Source organism: Ictalurus punctatus, chromosome 21 (genome assembly GCF_001660625.3).
Source record: "Ictalurus punctatus breed USDA103 chromosome 21, Coco_2.0, whole genome shotgun sequence".
In the NCBI taxonomy this organism is placed as follows: Eukaryota; Metazoa; Chordata; class Actinopteri; order Siluriformes; family Ictaluridae; genus Ictalurus; species Ictalurus punctatus.
This window is the reverse complement of record NC_030436.2, coordinates 7197826-7213822: the sequence shown is the minus strand read 5'-3', so window position 1 is coordinate 7213822 and position 15997 is coordinate 7197826. Positions and strand designations below refer to the sequence as shown.

At 37.9% G+C, this 15997-nt stretch overlaps 1 protein-coding gene across 6 annotated transcripts; it reads left to right on the top strand.

Moving 5' to 3' along the window:
• The first annotated feature begins 1815 nt into the window (after window positions 1-1815).
• On the top strand, window positions 1816-11804 carry gmppb (GDP-mannose pyrophosphorylase B). 6 transcript variants are annotated; one of them, XM_047149310.2, is made up of 10 exons: window positions 1816-2005; window positions 2889-3108; window positions 3467-3547; window positions 3721-3769; window positions 6044-6186; window positions 6607-6765; window positions 7075-7153; window positions 7826-7953; window positions 8159-8341; window positions 11110-11804. In XM_047149310.2, exons 2-10 carry the CDS (start codon window positions 2980-2982, stop codon window positions 11239-11241), a joined length of 1083 nt encoding a protein of 360 aa, XP_047005266.1. In that variant the 5' UTR covers window positions 1816-2005; window positions 2889-2979; the 3' UTR covers window positions 11242-11804. The 6 variants fall into 6 exon arrangements, with proteins under 6 accessions (XP_047005266.1, XP_017306142.1, XP_017306143.1 ...); XM_017450653.3 differs by having other exon boundaries at window positions 1816-2036; XM_017450654.3 differs by having other exon boundaries at window positions 1816-2040.
• The last annotated feature ends 4193 nt before the right edge of the window (window positions 11805-15997 follow it).

The following is a 15997-nucleotide window of genomic DNA, read 5'->3' as shown; positions in this document are numbered from 1 at the left end:
TGCTGTTGGGGGAAAATAATCAGTGATTGGGTGATGTGATGCAACCTGATGCAAAGCGGAGGGTTTTGATCACCCCTAAATTTATTTTCCCAAGTGTTTTATTCCTCTTATACCAAAGAATTTTGCTGACGAATACATTTATAAATTAGATACGACACTTTTTATCCAATTATAGTTCTGTTTAATGTTGTAAAACATCTGCATGATGGGTTAGTCAGTCCAGACTGTGACCCAGTGCTAACATGCTGTAAATAAACATCTCCTTACAGAAGACTTCATCAAAGTCTTAATGGGGTTAAGAATGGATTACTGTTGTCCATGTAAACGCAGCTAATAATCCACTCTTAACCCGATTAAGACCATACTCTAATTAAGAAACTACCATGTAAACAGCAATTTTTAATTACCTTAATCTAATTAAGGTCATACTCGAAGTAAGCAATAATCGAATTAAGACAGGTGGAGTATTCCTGTTGTAGTCGCATTATGAACGTGTATTACAGACATGTAAACACCTTAATCACATTATGAACGTCATGTGTGAGTTTCCACCGCATTTTGCGACAGGACACGATCACACACGGCAGTTTTACGTTTTACAGCGAACAAGAGAGTTCGGCTGCGTCCCACACCGCATACTTGCCTACTATAGGCCTGTAGTGGGGAAAAATACATGCATCTCGGCTACTATATAGACGGTAAGTACGCGGTTTGGGACGCAGCCCACGACTTCAAGCAGTTGTCTATTTGAACGTACACCATGACAAATAATTAACTGCACTTAGAGCGTTCGTAAAAAATTAAAGAAAAACACCCCAAACTGTATAGGGTCCCATAACGAAGACGAACTGTATGTTGATACGTGAAATTCTGGAGGGACGTCGGATTAATAATAATCATATTATTATCTTACTCAGAGTGAGGTCAGTAATTAGATTACTGCTGTCCATGTAAACGTAGTCACAGGTTTCTTTCAGAGTTAAGGTTTACATGGACGATCAAAAAATATTTTAACTGCTGATCAATTATTTTAAAAAAAAATCACACCAATTTGACCCGCGTTTTGCAATTTAAGATGACCTATTTAATATACCAGTGGTTGGTTGTTTATTTTTGTTTGTTTATTTTTAATTGCTTTTAACATATTGTTGTTAGGACGGAGCCGCAGTGTTTTTACTTCCTGGCCACGTTGCTCTGCTGTGATTGGTTAAGAAGAATGGGGCGCGGCCAAATCAGGGCTATAGGTCATACCATTATGAAAAGGAGGAGGGGGTATGAATGGATATGCGTATTGTAAGCCCCTCTCCTTCTTTCTTTTGCTATTGTACGTTTCCTGTTAAATAAACAGGAGTTCAGTACTTAAATTGATACAACATTTTAAAATTACGTTTACCCCCCACCATAAGTCATAATTCACCAAGGGGATTTTGTTGTTGTTTTTATTTATTTTAATGCAACAAAAATCGATTTGCCAAGACAAGATAATATTAACTTTATTAATCCTGAAGAATAATAAAAAGGGACCGTTTTCACTGACGATGACAGTGAATACATTTGGAGACATACTAGTAATAAAAATAGAAATACTCTCTAAAAACTCAATATCAGAATCTTTACGTGATAAACAAAATATATATATATATATATATATATATATATATATATATATATATATATATATATATGCGTATAAGTTTGTTAATATTTGATTAACAAATTATATGAATAATTCACAAATTAGTGTTATGAATGAACGTGTTCCCTCTCAGATAATGGTACACTCCGACGACCGATGACCTGCTACGAGAAAGTCGACGTCACGCCGCCACGCCCACTCGCCTGGATCCTGGAAGAACCTCGGCGCTTATTCATTGAATAGAAACCTGTTTAACGGTGGAGGAAACTTTGTCAGAAATACGGGTGTGTCCCAGGTCCTGCAGCTCATCTGCTCTGAATTACAGTGATAAATCGTCACAGGTCTCCACGAGGCTGAAGCTCTGACGAGGTCTACAAGTTTATCGAGCGGTAGCGTTACAGTGAGTGAGTGAGTGAGTGAGAGAGATGCTTCTCTGTCTAATGGCTTCTTTATAACATACCTGCCGTTAATAAAATAATCAACCTAAACACACAAAAAAGAGTAAACACAATCCCAGTACCTGTTTTTAAATAGCTAGACGCTTAGTTTAGCACTTTAGTATTGCAGGATGCTAAACAAGATTCTTTCAGGCACTGACTAGCAAAGTATTAAGTTACAGTTTATTCTTAATTTCATATCAAATGGATTTAACTGGTGCTTTGAGTAACATTTTGGTCTATATTTGTTCATTAATGACCAGTATCACTTCTTGTTTTGGTCACTACACAGCGAAACTGGCTTTTTAGACACTGTTTACGAAAGTCGTCGAAGGGTGAATCCCAAATTGATCCTGTTTTAAACTGTAGTGCACTACACAGCGCGCGTAAGCAATTACGTCATATCCTGAGTAGTGCACTAATGTAGGGTGCACGACTCCATTTGGAATTCAACTACTGATTTATGAAAATCCTCATAGCACAAGTGTTTTTTCCACATACAGCACAGTAGTTGTGTACATACTATCCACTTTATATCACAGTAAGCCTGTTATATTTCCACATATAATGTCTATTTTCAAGTCTTTGTTATCGTATTTTATAATGTTTTAACATCTATGAGCGCAACAGGAGTCATATTCCTTTTATACTCCTTGTGTAATTAATTCTTTGGTTTCTGATTAGCCGTTTCAGATATTTTCAGAATGTATTAGCAAGTACAAAATGAAGAGAAATTCTTACGTGGTGTTTGCATTGTTTGTGGAGTCATACTGGGATGTATGTAATGCTGACTCACCCTTATTGCTCCATCACAGGTGCGGTTATACCTGCCGTACCTGATGCTGCCGTGTGTCTCGGCTCATTCAGACTGCAGTTCATCGCTACGTTCTTTCCGATCCGTCCGTCATGAAAGCTCTGATTCTCGTCGGGGGCTACGGCACAAGATTACGGCCTCTCACGCTCAGCGTGCCCAAGCCACTGGTGGAGTTCTGTAACAAACCCATCCTGCTCCATCAGGTGGAAGCCTTAGTCAAGGTCAGTGCAAGTCTAATAACACAGGACCCTGCTTCTTATCATATCTTATGGAGTCCTCGGGAAGTTGGATTAGGTGTGTTGGGAGTAAATTGTGCAGATCTGTGGGACTAGAATATTGACACGAGCTTTATGAGAACTGTTGACCTGTGTTTTTTCCTGATTCCTAGAGTCCTCAGGAAACCTGAATATAAACGTCAACATAGACCGTAATGCCGACTTGTATAGGAATGTTTACTTTGCACAACCTCTTTCTCTGGTTGATTCATACATTCTCTTTGCTAAGAGGTCAAACGCTGCTCTGCTCTGGTCACGCGATCATATTCATGTCTGCATGTTTGACTGTTTTGCGTGTGTATAGGCGGGAGTCCGTCATGTCGTCCTGGCCGTCAGCTACATGTCCGACCTCCTGGAAAGAGAGATGAAGACACAGGAACAGAGAGTAAGACACTTTGTATGGTCAAGTTACATACTTCCTTCCTTTAAATGAAGGAGGAGAAAAAAAGCTTTTGATTCTGTCAGTATACAAGAGTTGATACTGTTATATACCTGTTCAGGTAAACAGGGAATGGAAATAGTAAAACATCTCAAAACATGCTGTTCTGTCCTCCACAGCTCGGAATAAAAATCTCCCTTTCCCATGAGAAGGAACCGCTGGGGACAGGTGGGTCGTTTCTGCCTTACGGGCCTAAAACCTGCATTTAATACTTGCTGTTATGGGCACGAGTGAAATCCGACTAGTAGTAGTACGAGAGTATCGACCGAGCCAGTGTTGGCTTGAACCAGTAGACTAGTAATGGCTCAGATTTGATACCATTTCACTGATGTTTTTATTCAGTAAACCTATGTGCATGGGTTTGAGCGACACAAACCTTTCTCATAAACACAGGATACAACTTGTCTGACAGCACGTCAGCGTCACGACTATGGTGAGCTATTTTCGCGTAAAAAGTCATGATATGAAATATGACTAGTAAAATTTTATCTTCTAAATATCCGCAATGAAATCGATCCTAGTAGAAATGAAAATTTCAGATATCTGTTAAAATGTAATACATAAGGACATGCCTTTATTGCAAAATAATTAATAGGTGGCATCATTGTTACCATATTGCTACCAAAGCTGATTGTTTTGCAATAATATCACTTCCTGAAGTGTTTTATTCCTCTTATACTACAACAATTTGGCAACATAAAAAAGAAAAATTATCCGAAAAATGATGCGTCGTACATTTTTACTGTTTATAGTAGAGATGACTGATAGTGGATTTAACCCATAAATAACTACCTGCTGATAACCAATTAATCAACCGATCAACAGTTTTTAAAATTGATACCGAATGATAACACTCAAAGTAAAATATTGCTGAACTTTATTACAAAAAATAAACACTACTGACTGTACCATAAAAATGACGACATAAATCTATAAATATTAATGTATATTAATTATTAATAAATACTCAAGTAAATAAATATGTCCAAACTGAAGCAAAAAAAGTAACACTCCAAATAACAAATAAAAAAAAGAGATATTTAAAATGAATTTTAAAAAAAACCCAACAACTAAAACAACAAAATTAGTCAGTGAGCTTTTTTATTTCCTCTAGAGGCCGCTCTCGTACTGTATAATGACAGCAGACACTTCTCAGCCACTCCAGCAGGGGACGCAATCGGGGAAAACTATCGGTGTGCATTTATGCCAATAACCGTTAGTTCCACCAATCGGAGTAATCAGCACAACCGGTCGACCTCTAATTTATAGTTATATTTAATAATGTGGAACAGCTGTGAAACAAGTCAGTTTCTGTTATGTTCCAGCACCTAGTATTCACTCCCTTACTAGCCTCTCTTTCTTTAATAAGACATAAAACACAGCTTCACAATTTACAGCGAAACCAGAATGTCCACAAGACCCTCATGTGGCAGAAAACACCCTGACACTGGAGACTCCTTCCATAAATGTTCAATAAACGTCTCTGTACAGAAAGCGTCACCATATCAACATTTACTGTTATTCGTTGAACATCAACGCATATTTTTAATCAGTTTATGTGAAGCATCCACCAAGTCCTTGAGTAAGTTTTTACTATAGAAGCGATTTAATGTACAACCCCAATTCCAAAGAAGTTGGGACGCTGTGTAAAATGTAAATAAAAACAGAATGCAGTGATTTGCAAGTCTCATAAACCCATATGTTATTCACAGTAGAACAAAGAAAACATATCAAATGTTTAAACTGAGTAAATGTACCATTTTAAGGAAAAAATAAGGTAATTTTGAATTTGATAGCCATAACACGTCTCAAAAAAGTTGGGACGGGGCAACAAAAGCCTGGAAAAATAAGTGTTAGTAAAAAGAAACAGCTGGAGGTTAATTGGCCACAGGTCAGTAACATGATTTGATGTAAAAAAGTATCTTAGAAAGGCAGAGTCTTTCACAAGTAAAGATGGGCAGAGGTTCATCGATCTGCGAACAACTGCGTATACGAATTGTGGAACAATTTCAGAGTAATGTTCCTCAACGTAAAATTGCGAAGACTCTGAATATCTCATCATCTACAGTACATAATATCATCAAAAGATTCTGAGAATCTGTAGAAATCTCTGTGTGCAAGGGAAAAGGGTGAAAATCAATATTGAGTAAAATGTTACTAGAGAAACGATAACGTATTAGAATAAGCATGTTAATATAAATCTGTGATTTAGCTCGACTACAGGGCTGTTTTGACCTACGTGGAATTTTTCATTAAATTGTAATAACGTGCATATAAGAGGCAGTTTTAGATATCTAGGTATATCTTAGACATGGCGGGAATAAAATGGCTCACCAGAAGCTTGCAGAGAGTCTCGTAGGTTGTTACGAGGATGTCGGTACGTGGTACAGGCCAACCCCCCCCCCAATTTTTTTTTGTATCTGCCCTTCTGTTCTCATTCAGCTGGTCCTCTCGCTCTGGCTCGTGAGCTGCTGACGGACAGCGACGAGCCTTTTTTTGTGCTCAACAGTGATGTGATCTGTGACTTTCCATTCGAGGACATGCTTAAATTCCACAAGAACCACGGCAAAGAGGGAACCATTGTCGTAAGTCACGTATTGCTCTGAATTTCGTAGGTTTGAATTTCACATAACGAAACAAAATCTGTGAATTCCCAAAGAATTTCATGGGCTGCCTGGGTAGAATAAACATTTCAAACTTAAGCTTGTGGATTTAACCAGTGCAACCTTTTCAAATTTTATTTATATATATATATATATTTATATATATATATATATATATATATATATATATATATATATATATATATATATATATATATATATATACACACACCTCAGTATGAACATTTTGAAAATGAATGTTTATACTGTGTATATATTCCTGAATATATATTCATTCTTCTAATAAGGTCCCATGAATAGTTTTGCAAATAAGTTACGAGTTCAGCTGTCACATCCATAACCCTGAAGTGACCCATTCTCATATGATGATAAATGTTACAGGTAACTAAAGTGGAGGAGCCGTCGAAGTACGGCGTGGTGGTGTACGAGGGCGAGACCGGCCGCATTCACCGCTTCGTCGAGAAGCCGCAGGTGTTCGTCTCCAACAAGATCAACGCCGGAATGTACATCTTCAGCCCGAGCATGCTGAGGAGAATACAGGTCAGGCTGAAACCCAGATCGGGTTACTTTATACCACAGCGCTGTTAAATGATCCAGTCCGATTGGTCAGAAGGTGTCGATGAATTTTCTTTAAAAGTAGCTTTGACTGCAGTTCCATCTGCGAGACGAATCACAGGGTTTTTTTTAACATATATAAAAGAAGTTGGCAAATTGCTGTTGTATGAAAGTAATAAAACATGCTTTTATTGGAAAATGATCAACCTCTTAGTGGTTACAGATCACACTATCTCCTCACTGATTATTTTCCTTTAACAGCACACCCTGTCTCTTATTCCTTATTTCCCACAGTTGCGACCCACCTCTATTGAGAAGGAGATTTTCCCAGTCATGGCTGAGGAGGGACAGCTTTATGCCATGGAGCTTCAAGGTAAATCAGCCCTCACACCCTCTTAACATCCATCTATCATCCGTCTATCATCCATCTACACTGTTTTCCCTTTAACCCAAATGTAGTCCATCAACCATGACATATTGTCTAAATGTAAAGCAAAGAAGGACAAAACGGAGCATAAATCACTGGTAAGAAAACAAAACGTTGTGATTCATCTTTTCAGAATCAATTAAAAAACTTTGATGGAAAATGTGATGACTAATGTGAGGCTAACTAAAAATCGAAATAATCTACTAATAATAATTATAAATGCTTATGGCCACCAGTTTAGCTTTATGTACACTGCACCACAAAGGACATAGGCTATCATCAAGCTGTTTTTATAGATAACTGCACGTCATCCAGAGCCAGGAGTGACACGAGCTTGTCAGTTTGAGATTACAAACACCCCAACATATTGTAAAGGGGAGGTTGTATAATGTTAAATGCTTGCACAAAAACACAAAAAGCTGGTGGCTATAAGCTTCATTTATTTGTTAGCCTTGTACCTTCAGAATAAATAGAATGTCTACAAAAATCAAGGGATCATCAAACTGTAATTCATTTTAAGGTCTAGTAGTGAAACCCTTTAAGGTTGCATTAACCTGATTAACACACTCTTTTTTTTCTTTTTTTCTTTTTTTTTTTGTGTGTGTGTGTGCGCTCCAGGGTTCTGGATGGACATCGGTCAGCCTAAAGACTTCCTGACCGGCATGTGTATGTACCTGCAGTCTGTCCGACAGAACGCTCCCGAGAGGCTCCGCACTGGACCCGGCTTCCTCGGCAACGTTTTAGTGGTAAGACACGTACTCGCTACAGACTGCAGGAGGTCTTTTTCTTCCGATTTTAATCTGTAAACGCACTACGTCTGTCTTATGTCCACTAGGTGGCAGTGTGGCCTCATTATTCTTTTCTGTTCTTTTTGAATCCAAACACTTTACATTTTGAAATAAACAAAACATCACCACTGAGGGGTTTTAAACGAAGCACTTTATTGTACAGGACCCAACGGCGGTGATCGGGGAGAACTGCACAATTGGGCCCAACGTGACCATCGGCGCCGGGGTGGTGCTGGAGGATGGCGTGAGGATCAAACGCTGCACCGTGCTGAAGGGAGCTCATATCCGCTCACACTCCTGGCTTGAGTCATGCATCGTGGGCTGGAGCTCTTCTGTAGGACAATGGGTGAGGACTCGTACTGTAACTTAGTAGCTCTCTACTGTTATCAGAGTCTACGGGGATTGATTAGATATTTTTTTACCAACCGTTGACTAATGCCATCTTGGAAAATACACCTACGCATCATGTCTAATGCAGGGTGTATCTATGCTCTATTACACTGCTTATATCTCTTACCAACGTCTACAGTTTAGCCGTAGAATTCGTGAATCTTTTTTTTTATTTTTTAGTTTAACCTTTGTTCTGGCAATGTGGGAGTCGATTCACTGAAGGGGAAAGGACACGAGACATAAAAGACGCTTGCTTTCGGTTCTATGTGACATTTTAAACGTTAATTCGTGAGCCTTAGAAGCAAGAGGATTGGACTGTGGTCTCGTTGGGCGGTACAAATATGGAGCTGCTTATTTTTAAAAAATTTTTTCCAGCTTTGAAAGTTTGATAGTGTCTTCCACAGGGAACGAAAGGCAATCAAATGTAGGCCATCGACATTCTGCAGCTTGTTGCCAGAAAAGTGTACAAAAGTGAGGCTCGTGTGGGTGGAGCTTCTGAGGATGAGATACAATATCTCTCTTATGTACAGTAATGTTGAACAATCCTGATTCTCTACATTTGTGTGCAGTCCTTGGTAGTGTTATTATAGTAAGCCATGCTGATTAGGATCAATCAAGATCAGTGAATTTTGTGGGAATTTTTATTGTTAATATTTTGCATGATTGCCACTGAGACTTTAATATCGACCTGGATGTGGGTAGGAACAGCACCTGCCTGATGGTCTTAACTTGTCTTCTATTGTGTTTTAAATAATGCATTTCACCTGCCTCGTGCTAATATTAGCCTCCTGTTGCGTGTGTTATCACTTCAGTGTCTATTTTAAGACGGTTATGGATTAAGCCGTGTGACATGACGATGCTTTTAAAAGGCTGTGAGTCAGATGAAGAGGCGTTTGTGGAAGCTGACCTTGTACACTGACCTGAGAGTAGCATTGGATACAAGTTACTGTATACATGTGGATTAAAGGAACGCTCGTACTTGTGCTTAACATGCACACTAATAATCTAATCCACTGGTACTAGATTATTTAAGTGATCACTTTTTTCATTAAAACAGTGTTTATATTAGGTAAAAGTTGAATTGCAAGGTAAAAGTTGAGGTTCAGTGGGATCCAATGTTAAAAAAGAAATCACAGAAGCAGCAACATATAAAGATTGTAGGACAAAGAAAGCTTGCATAGATTAACCGAGAGTGTCTTGGATGCTTGAGCATGAGCACTGGACCTGGTGTAAATCCAACAAAAGGAAGGAGGGGGGGAAACCCGGCTTATATTTATGAGTTGGCTCTCACCTCTAAAGAACCAGTTCAAAGAGCTGAATCATTTGGAATCAACACATAAACATAAAGTATTAGACCTGGAGTTTTCTTTGCTGCTTGTACTTACAAACCCAATTCCAAAAAGTTGGGACGCTGTGTAAAATATAAATAAAAACAGAATGCAACAGTTTGTAAGTCTCATAAACCCATATGTTATTCACAATAGAACGTAGAAAACATAGCAAATGTTTAAACTGAGTAAATTTACCACTTTAAGGAAAAAATAAGGTAATTTTGAATTTGATGGCTGTAACACGTCTCAGAAAACTTGGGACGGGGCAACAAAAGCCTGGAAAAGTAAGTGTTAGTAAAAAGAAACCACTGGAGGTTAATTGGTAACAGGTCAGTAACATGACTGACAGTACATAATATCAAAAGATTCTGAGAATCTGGAGAAATCTCTGTGTGCAAGGGAAAAGTTTGAAAGTCAATATTGCATGGCCGTGATCTTCGGGTCCTCAGGCGGCACTGCGTTAATAACAGGCAGGATTCTGTAATGGGAATCACTGCATGAGCTCAGAAACACCTCCAGAACTCATTGTCTGTGAACACAGTTCGCAGTGCCATCCACAAATGCTGGTTAAAACTCCATCATGCGAAGAAGAAGCGATATGTGAACATGATCCAGAAACGCCGCCGTCTTCTCTGGGCCAAAGATCATTTAAAATGGACTGAGGCAAAGTGGAAAACTGTTCGGTGGTCAGACGAATCGAAATTTTAAATTCTTTTTGGAAACTATGAACGCCGTGTCCTCTAGACTAACGAGAGGGACCATCCGGCTTTTTATCAGCACTCGGTTCAAAAACCTGCACCTCTGATGGTATAGGGGTGCATTAGTGCCTATGGAATGGACAGCTTTCACATCTGGAAAGGCATCATCAATGCTGAAAGGTATATACAGGTTTTACAGCAGCACATGCTTTCATCTAGATTCCATCCCATCTTTACTTCTAAGAGAGTCTGCGTCTCTAAGATACTCTTTTTATACCCAACATTGATACTGACCTGCTGTCAGTTAACCTAATTAGTTGCAAAATGTTTCTTCAGCTGTTTCTTTTTAGTAACACTTACTTTTCTAGCCTTTGTTGCTTCGTCCCAAATTTTTGGAGATGTGTTGCCTCCATCAAATTCAAAATGACCTCATTATTTCCTCAGTTTAAACATTTGATGTTTTCTATGTTCTATTGTGAATAACACATGGGATTATGAGATTTGCAAATGGTTGCATTGTTTTTATTTACATTTTACACAGCGTCCCAACTTTTTTGGAATTGGGTTTGTACATACATATGCATTCAGTTAATGCATGAATTTGTACATGTAAACGTGCTCAATCACATGCTCAGCTTTGACATTATTTGAGAAGGTTAGAACTTGGTTGAGACTCTGTCCTCTTCTTCTTCCAGGTGCGGATGGAGAATGTCAGTGTTCTGGGAGAGGACGTGATCGTCAGCGATGAGCTCTACATCAACGGCGCTAACGTTCTGCCCCACAAGTCCATCACAGACTCTGTGCCCGAGCCTCGCATCATCATGTAGAAATCAAGCACATTCTTGTACTTCTCCGTGCCCGAGTGTGTATCAGGAGAGCGCTAATGGTGTGAGGCATGGCTGGGAATTTTAGCGGGAGGGTTGTAAGTATTGTAAAAGACGGGCGGTGACGTTCCTGTATTTAAGTGTCGAGATGAAGGTTTGTCTAGAATTTTTCTAGATCTGCCCTGTGTATATGAAAAGATGAAGGTTGGATCGAATGTCACATTGCCTTAAAAACGAGGAGCCTGTGTCCCTTATGCAACTTATTTCTTCATTTTGTCTTTTTCCTTAGTGATGATTTAGGATGATAATAATAATAATAATAATAATAATAATAATAACAGTAGGGTTGTCTGTGCAAAGTGTACATATTGTACTCTACATATGGTACATATTGAGCTGAGTGCATCTTAGAAGCTTGGAGGTGCCATAGTATTCATTTAATCCAGATTAAAGGAATATTCCGACATATTTCAACCTAATTACTTGTAGTATACTGTATACAGTATGTGATTACCACATTATAAGAATCTTGACACATTGCTCTGTATTAAAAAAAGAATGGAAGACCCCTTTCCTCAAGATTCACTTATAATGGTAGTCTAAGGGAATTTGTAAAATATGCAACTATACACTATATGGCAAAGGTATGTGCACACCTGAGTATGGAACATCCTATTCCAAATCCATATTGTATTGTCATCCCTTTTGCTGTTTATATTAACCTCTATTCTTCTGGGAAGACTTCCAACATCCACTAGATTTTGGAGCTTGGCTGTGGGTGCTTGTGGGAATTCAGCAAAAGGTCAGGCACTCATGGAGGATCTTCCAATGCATCCCAAGTGCATTCAGTGGGTGGTTCTTCTTCTCCAACCTTGGAAAACCATGTCTTCGTGGAGCTCACTTAGTCCACAGGAGCATTGTCGTGCTGGAACAGGTTTGATCCTCTTAGTTCCAGTGAAGGGAAATTCTACAAGCACATCAAGACATCCCTATACAACTTTGGGCTTCCAACATTGTGGCAACAATTCGGAGAACCACATGTGGGTGTGATAGTCAGGTGTCCACAAACGTTTAGCTCCATAGTGTGTGGTGTGAATTCCAACCAACATACCATTACACTCTTTTGAGTAAAAGTCTTTGGACGAGACGGGCGTGAGAGAACTTTCCATTAATGAAGCACTAAAGTAAAAGGTGTTTCCGGTTGCTTATGATCACCTGGACGCTTCCCTGTGATAAAGTAGTCCCGACTCTCCCGACGTTTTTGCTTAAAAGTTTTATTGATGGAATTCAACAACATCCATTATAAGTAAGGGTTAAAAAAAAAAAAAAAAAAGCATTAGTCATACAGCATTTTTTTTTAACTACCAAGAAAGCAAAGTGCTTTTAAAAAAATACAAATACATGTTTTTATATATTTTATATAATGTATATCTAATATATGTGTATACATATGTATACATATGTATGTATGTATGTGTGTGTGTGTGTGTGTGTGTGTGTGTGTGTGTGTATATGTATGTATATATATATATATATATATATATATATATATATATATATATATATATATATATATATATATATATATGTATATATATATATATGTATGTATATGTATGTGTATATGTATGTATATGTATGTGTATATATATATATATATATATATATATATATATATATATATATATATATATATATATATATATATATATACACATACATATACATACATATACACATACATATACATACATATATATATATATATATATATATATATATATATATATATATATATATATATATATATATATATATATGTATGTATATGTATGTGTATATGTATGTATATGTATGTGTATATATATATATATATATATATATATATATATATATATATATATATATATATATATATATATATATATATATATATATATCATATAATGTATGTATGTATATGATGGGTAGAGATTAGGTTAAAGAGATGTTTAAAAAGAGAAAGGGATATTCCTTTAACCTGGAATAAGTGCAGCAGATGAAGTCACAGTAGGATAAAAAGGAAAAATCATGCCACGACGTCAGCCGAGCTCATCACTGTTCAGTTATTTCCACGTTATAAATCATGTATGCACTCCGTTTGAGAGATTGTAATGAACGTGAAACTGAACAAATACTGGAATGTACAATACCCATGTTAATTTGAACTGACACTGAAGTATTTGAATGCTACCACTAAAATGTCAGCCCAGATAATATGAACACTTTTTAATGACTTTTTTTTCTTTTCTTTTTTTAAAAAATCAGAATTAATATAAACAAAACAAGAAACCGCTCTGGTCTTTGTTTCTCTGTCGGATAATGATTTATTTATTTTTTACACACTGCCACATGTCTGGTATTAAGTCTTCATCAGGGTAAAAATACATCAGCATGTACCTCATAAGCCTGGAAATGTGTCTGTGCTCTGCTGTGCCATGTTGAGTTAAAAGCAGTCAAGAGTCCTATAAAAGCCACTAAGCAGAGAGCAGCATATTAGTCAAATACACAGACTGCTTGGATGGAAGCCTTATTGGACCCACATTCTGAGAAAGTCTGAAAAATAGCCAATAATATTGACATTTACACGAATCAGTAGCTAAATTCCAAATGGCTCCACATGTTCTCTATATGTGAATGAAATAATAACCTCTGCACCCTAGGAAGTGCACTGTATGTCCAATAGACTAGTCATTTAGGATTTTCCTATTGATTTTACTCGCTCATGGCTCACTTACTAACCTGTCGAAGCCAAATAATGCCTGTTTGAAACTTATGCACTTATTAAATGAGCTATAAAGAAGCTTTTTTTTTAATTTTTTTTTATAATATCCAGTTTCCATGAAACCAAATTCCTCCTTTTGAGCTTCAGTGCTTCTGTGTAACGCCTCATCTGAAAGATCTGGCCGGTTATTTGTTAACCACGGGAGTCTGTATACACGCATGAACAGAAATTCACAGCCAGTGTTGCCAGACAGAGCAGATTCTCACCCAAGCGGGCTATTTTTAAACACGTCGGGCTGCAAATAACAGCCTTCGACTCATATGCAGGATTTATTTATTTAGTAGTTTACACTACAGTGCTGTTGAATTCTCCATTCTGATTGGTCAGAAACTGTTGATTCATTGTCTATAACAGCAGTAATTCCAGCTGCAAGGCAAATCCGATGATTATATTAATGCGCTCATTCTAATACGTTATCGTTTCAATAATAACAACTTAGAAGGGGTCGCTGCAGCAAAGCGGATTAAAAAAGTATAGTTGCTGATATGGTGAGGTTTTCTGTGAGATGTTTAGTTAGAATTTTTGTAAGGAGTCTCCAGTCAGAGCTACAGCCGTAACTTTAAGTTTCCGACACGGAAAAGTCTTTAGGACAGAAGATTTACACTGTGTTTTGTTAGTAACATGACATTTTTTGTCTTGTTAACTTCAAGAGTCGGGGGAAAAAAGTCAGGGAATGATTATTTATAGCTGCTATAATGTAAATGATAAAAGGGTATTGTTTAGCAGACGTTCCACAACGTTAAACGTAACTAGAATCCGATTAAAGTTACGATGTGTTGTACTTTATTAAATACATTTTTTTGATACATTTGAATTGATTTACACTGGGACATGCTGTTATTGGAAAATAATGAACTTTGGAATGGTGTAATTCATCACACCACCCTATTGATTATTTAGGGTGGGGGGGGGGATCACATTTACACTGGAGCAAAGCCTGAAATCTTTTCTGTAAATATCTGCCTCAAAGTACATCAAGTTCTTCAGGGATATGACCGAGAGCTGAAAATGGTTTAGGACTCAGTATGACTTACTGTAATCTATGTAAATAAACAAAACTTCACCGTGTAACGCTGTGACGTTATGAGCCGGCATTCTTGGACAACAGGAGTCACTTTTTCCTAAGCGCGATTTGTTGTCATATCACATTTCTTTGTCTGCCGTTTTCCCAGACTTGCTACCCAAGTCACATTTGAGTCACTTAATTGACTGAGCTGTGACTTGACTGCGAATTTACGACTCACGATTCGACTTGAACATCTTATTCATTGACCTGTGACTCAAGTATGTCCGATTGAATGTGTCTAGTCCTATCTATTCCAGAAATGAATTTGACTAATTTAAACTTATCCTATGCTTAACCACACCTTATTTTAAATGTAATTCGACTCCTTATAGCTCCTCTTGCCAGGTTTACGCCTTTTAAAGGCTTTAACTGTCTTTGTGTCAGTGGATAATCACACCTGGATACTGTAGATTTCTACTTAAGCATTTCTGCTGTAATCAAAAAGACTGTTCTACTCTCATTCCACTTACCTTTTACTCTTCTACACCTGTATATTGTAACAATGTGCTATCGTTTCTATAAGAACGACTTGCACACAGGGACGACCCACATAATCTTAGGCTAATAATTAACAAAATAAAACTGTATTGTGGGTTGCATGGTGGCGTAATGGTTAGCATGTTTGCCTCGGACCTTCGGGGTTGGTTAGTCCGGCAGTTCTCCCCGTACGTCTGGGGCTTCCTCCAGTTTCCTCCACCAGTCCAAAGACATGACTTGTAGGCTGATTGGCATTTCCAAATTGTCCGTAGTGTGTGAATGAGTGTGTGTGATTGTGCCCTGTGATGGTTTGGCACCCTGTCCACTGTGTCCCTCCCCCTGTGCCCCGAGTCCCCTGGGATAGACTCCAGGCTCTCTGTGACCCTGTGTAG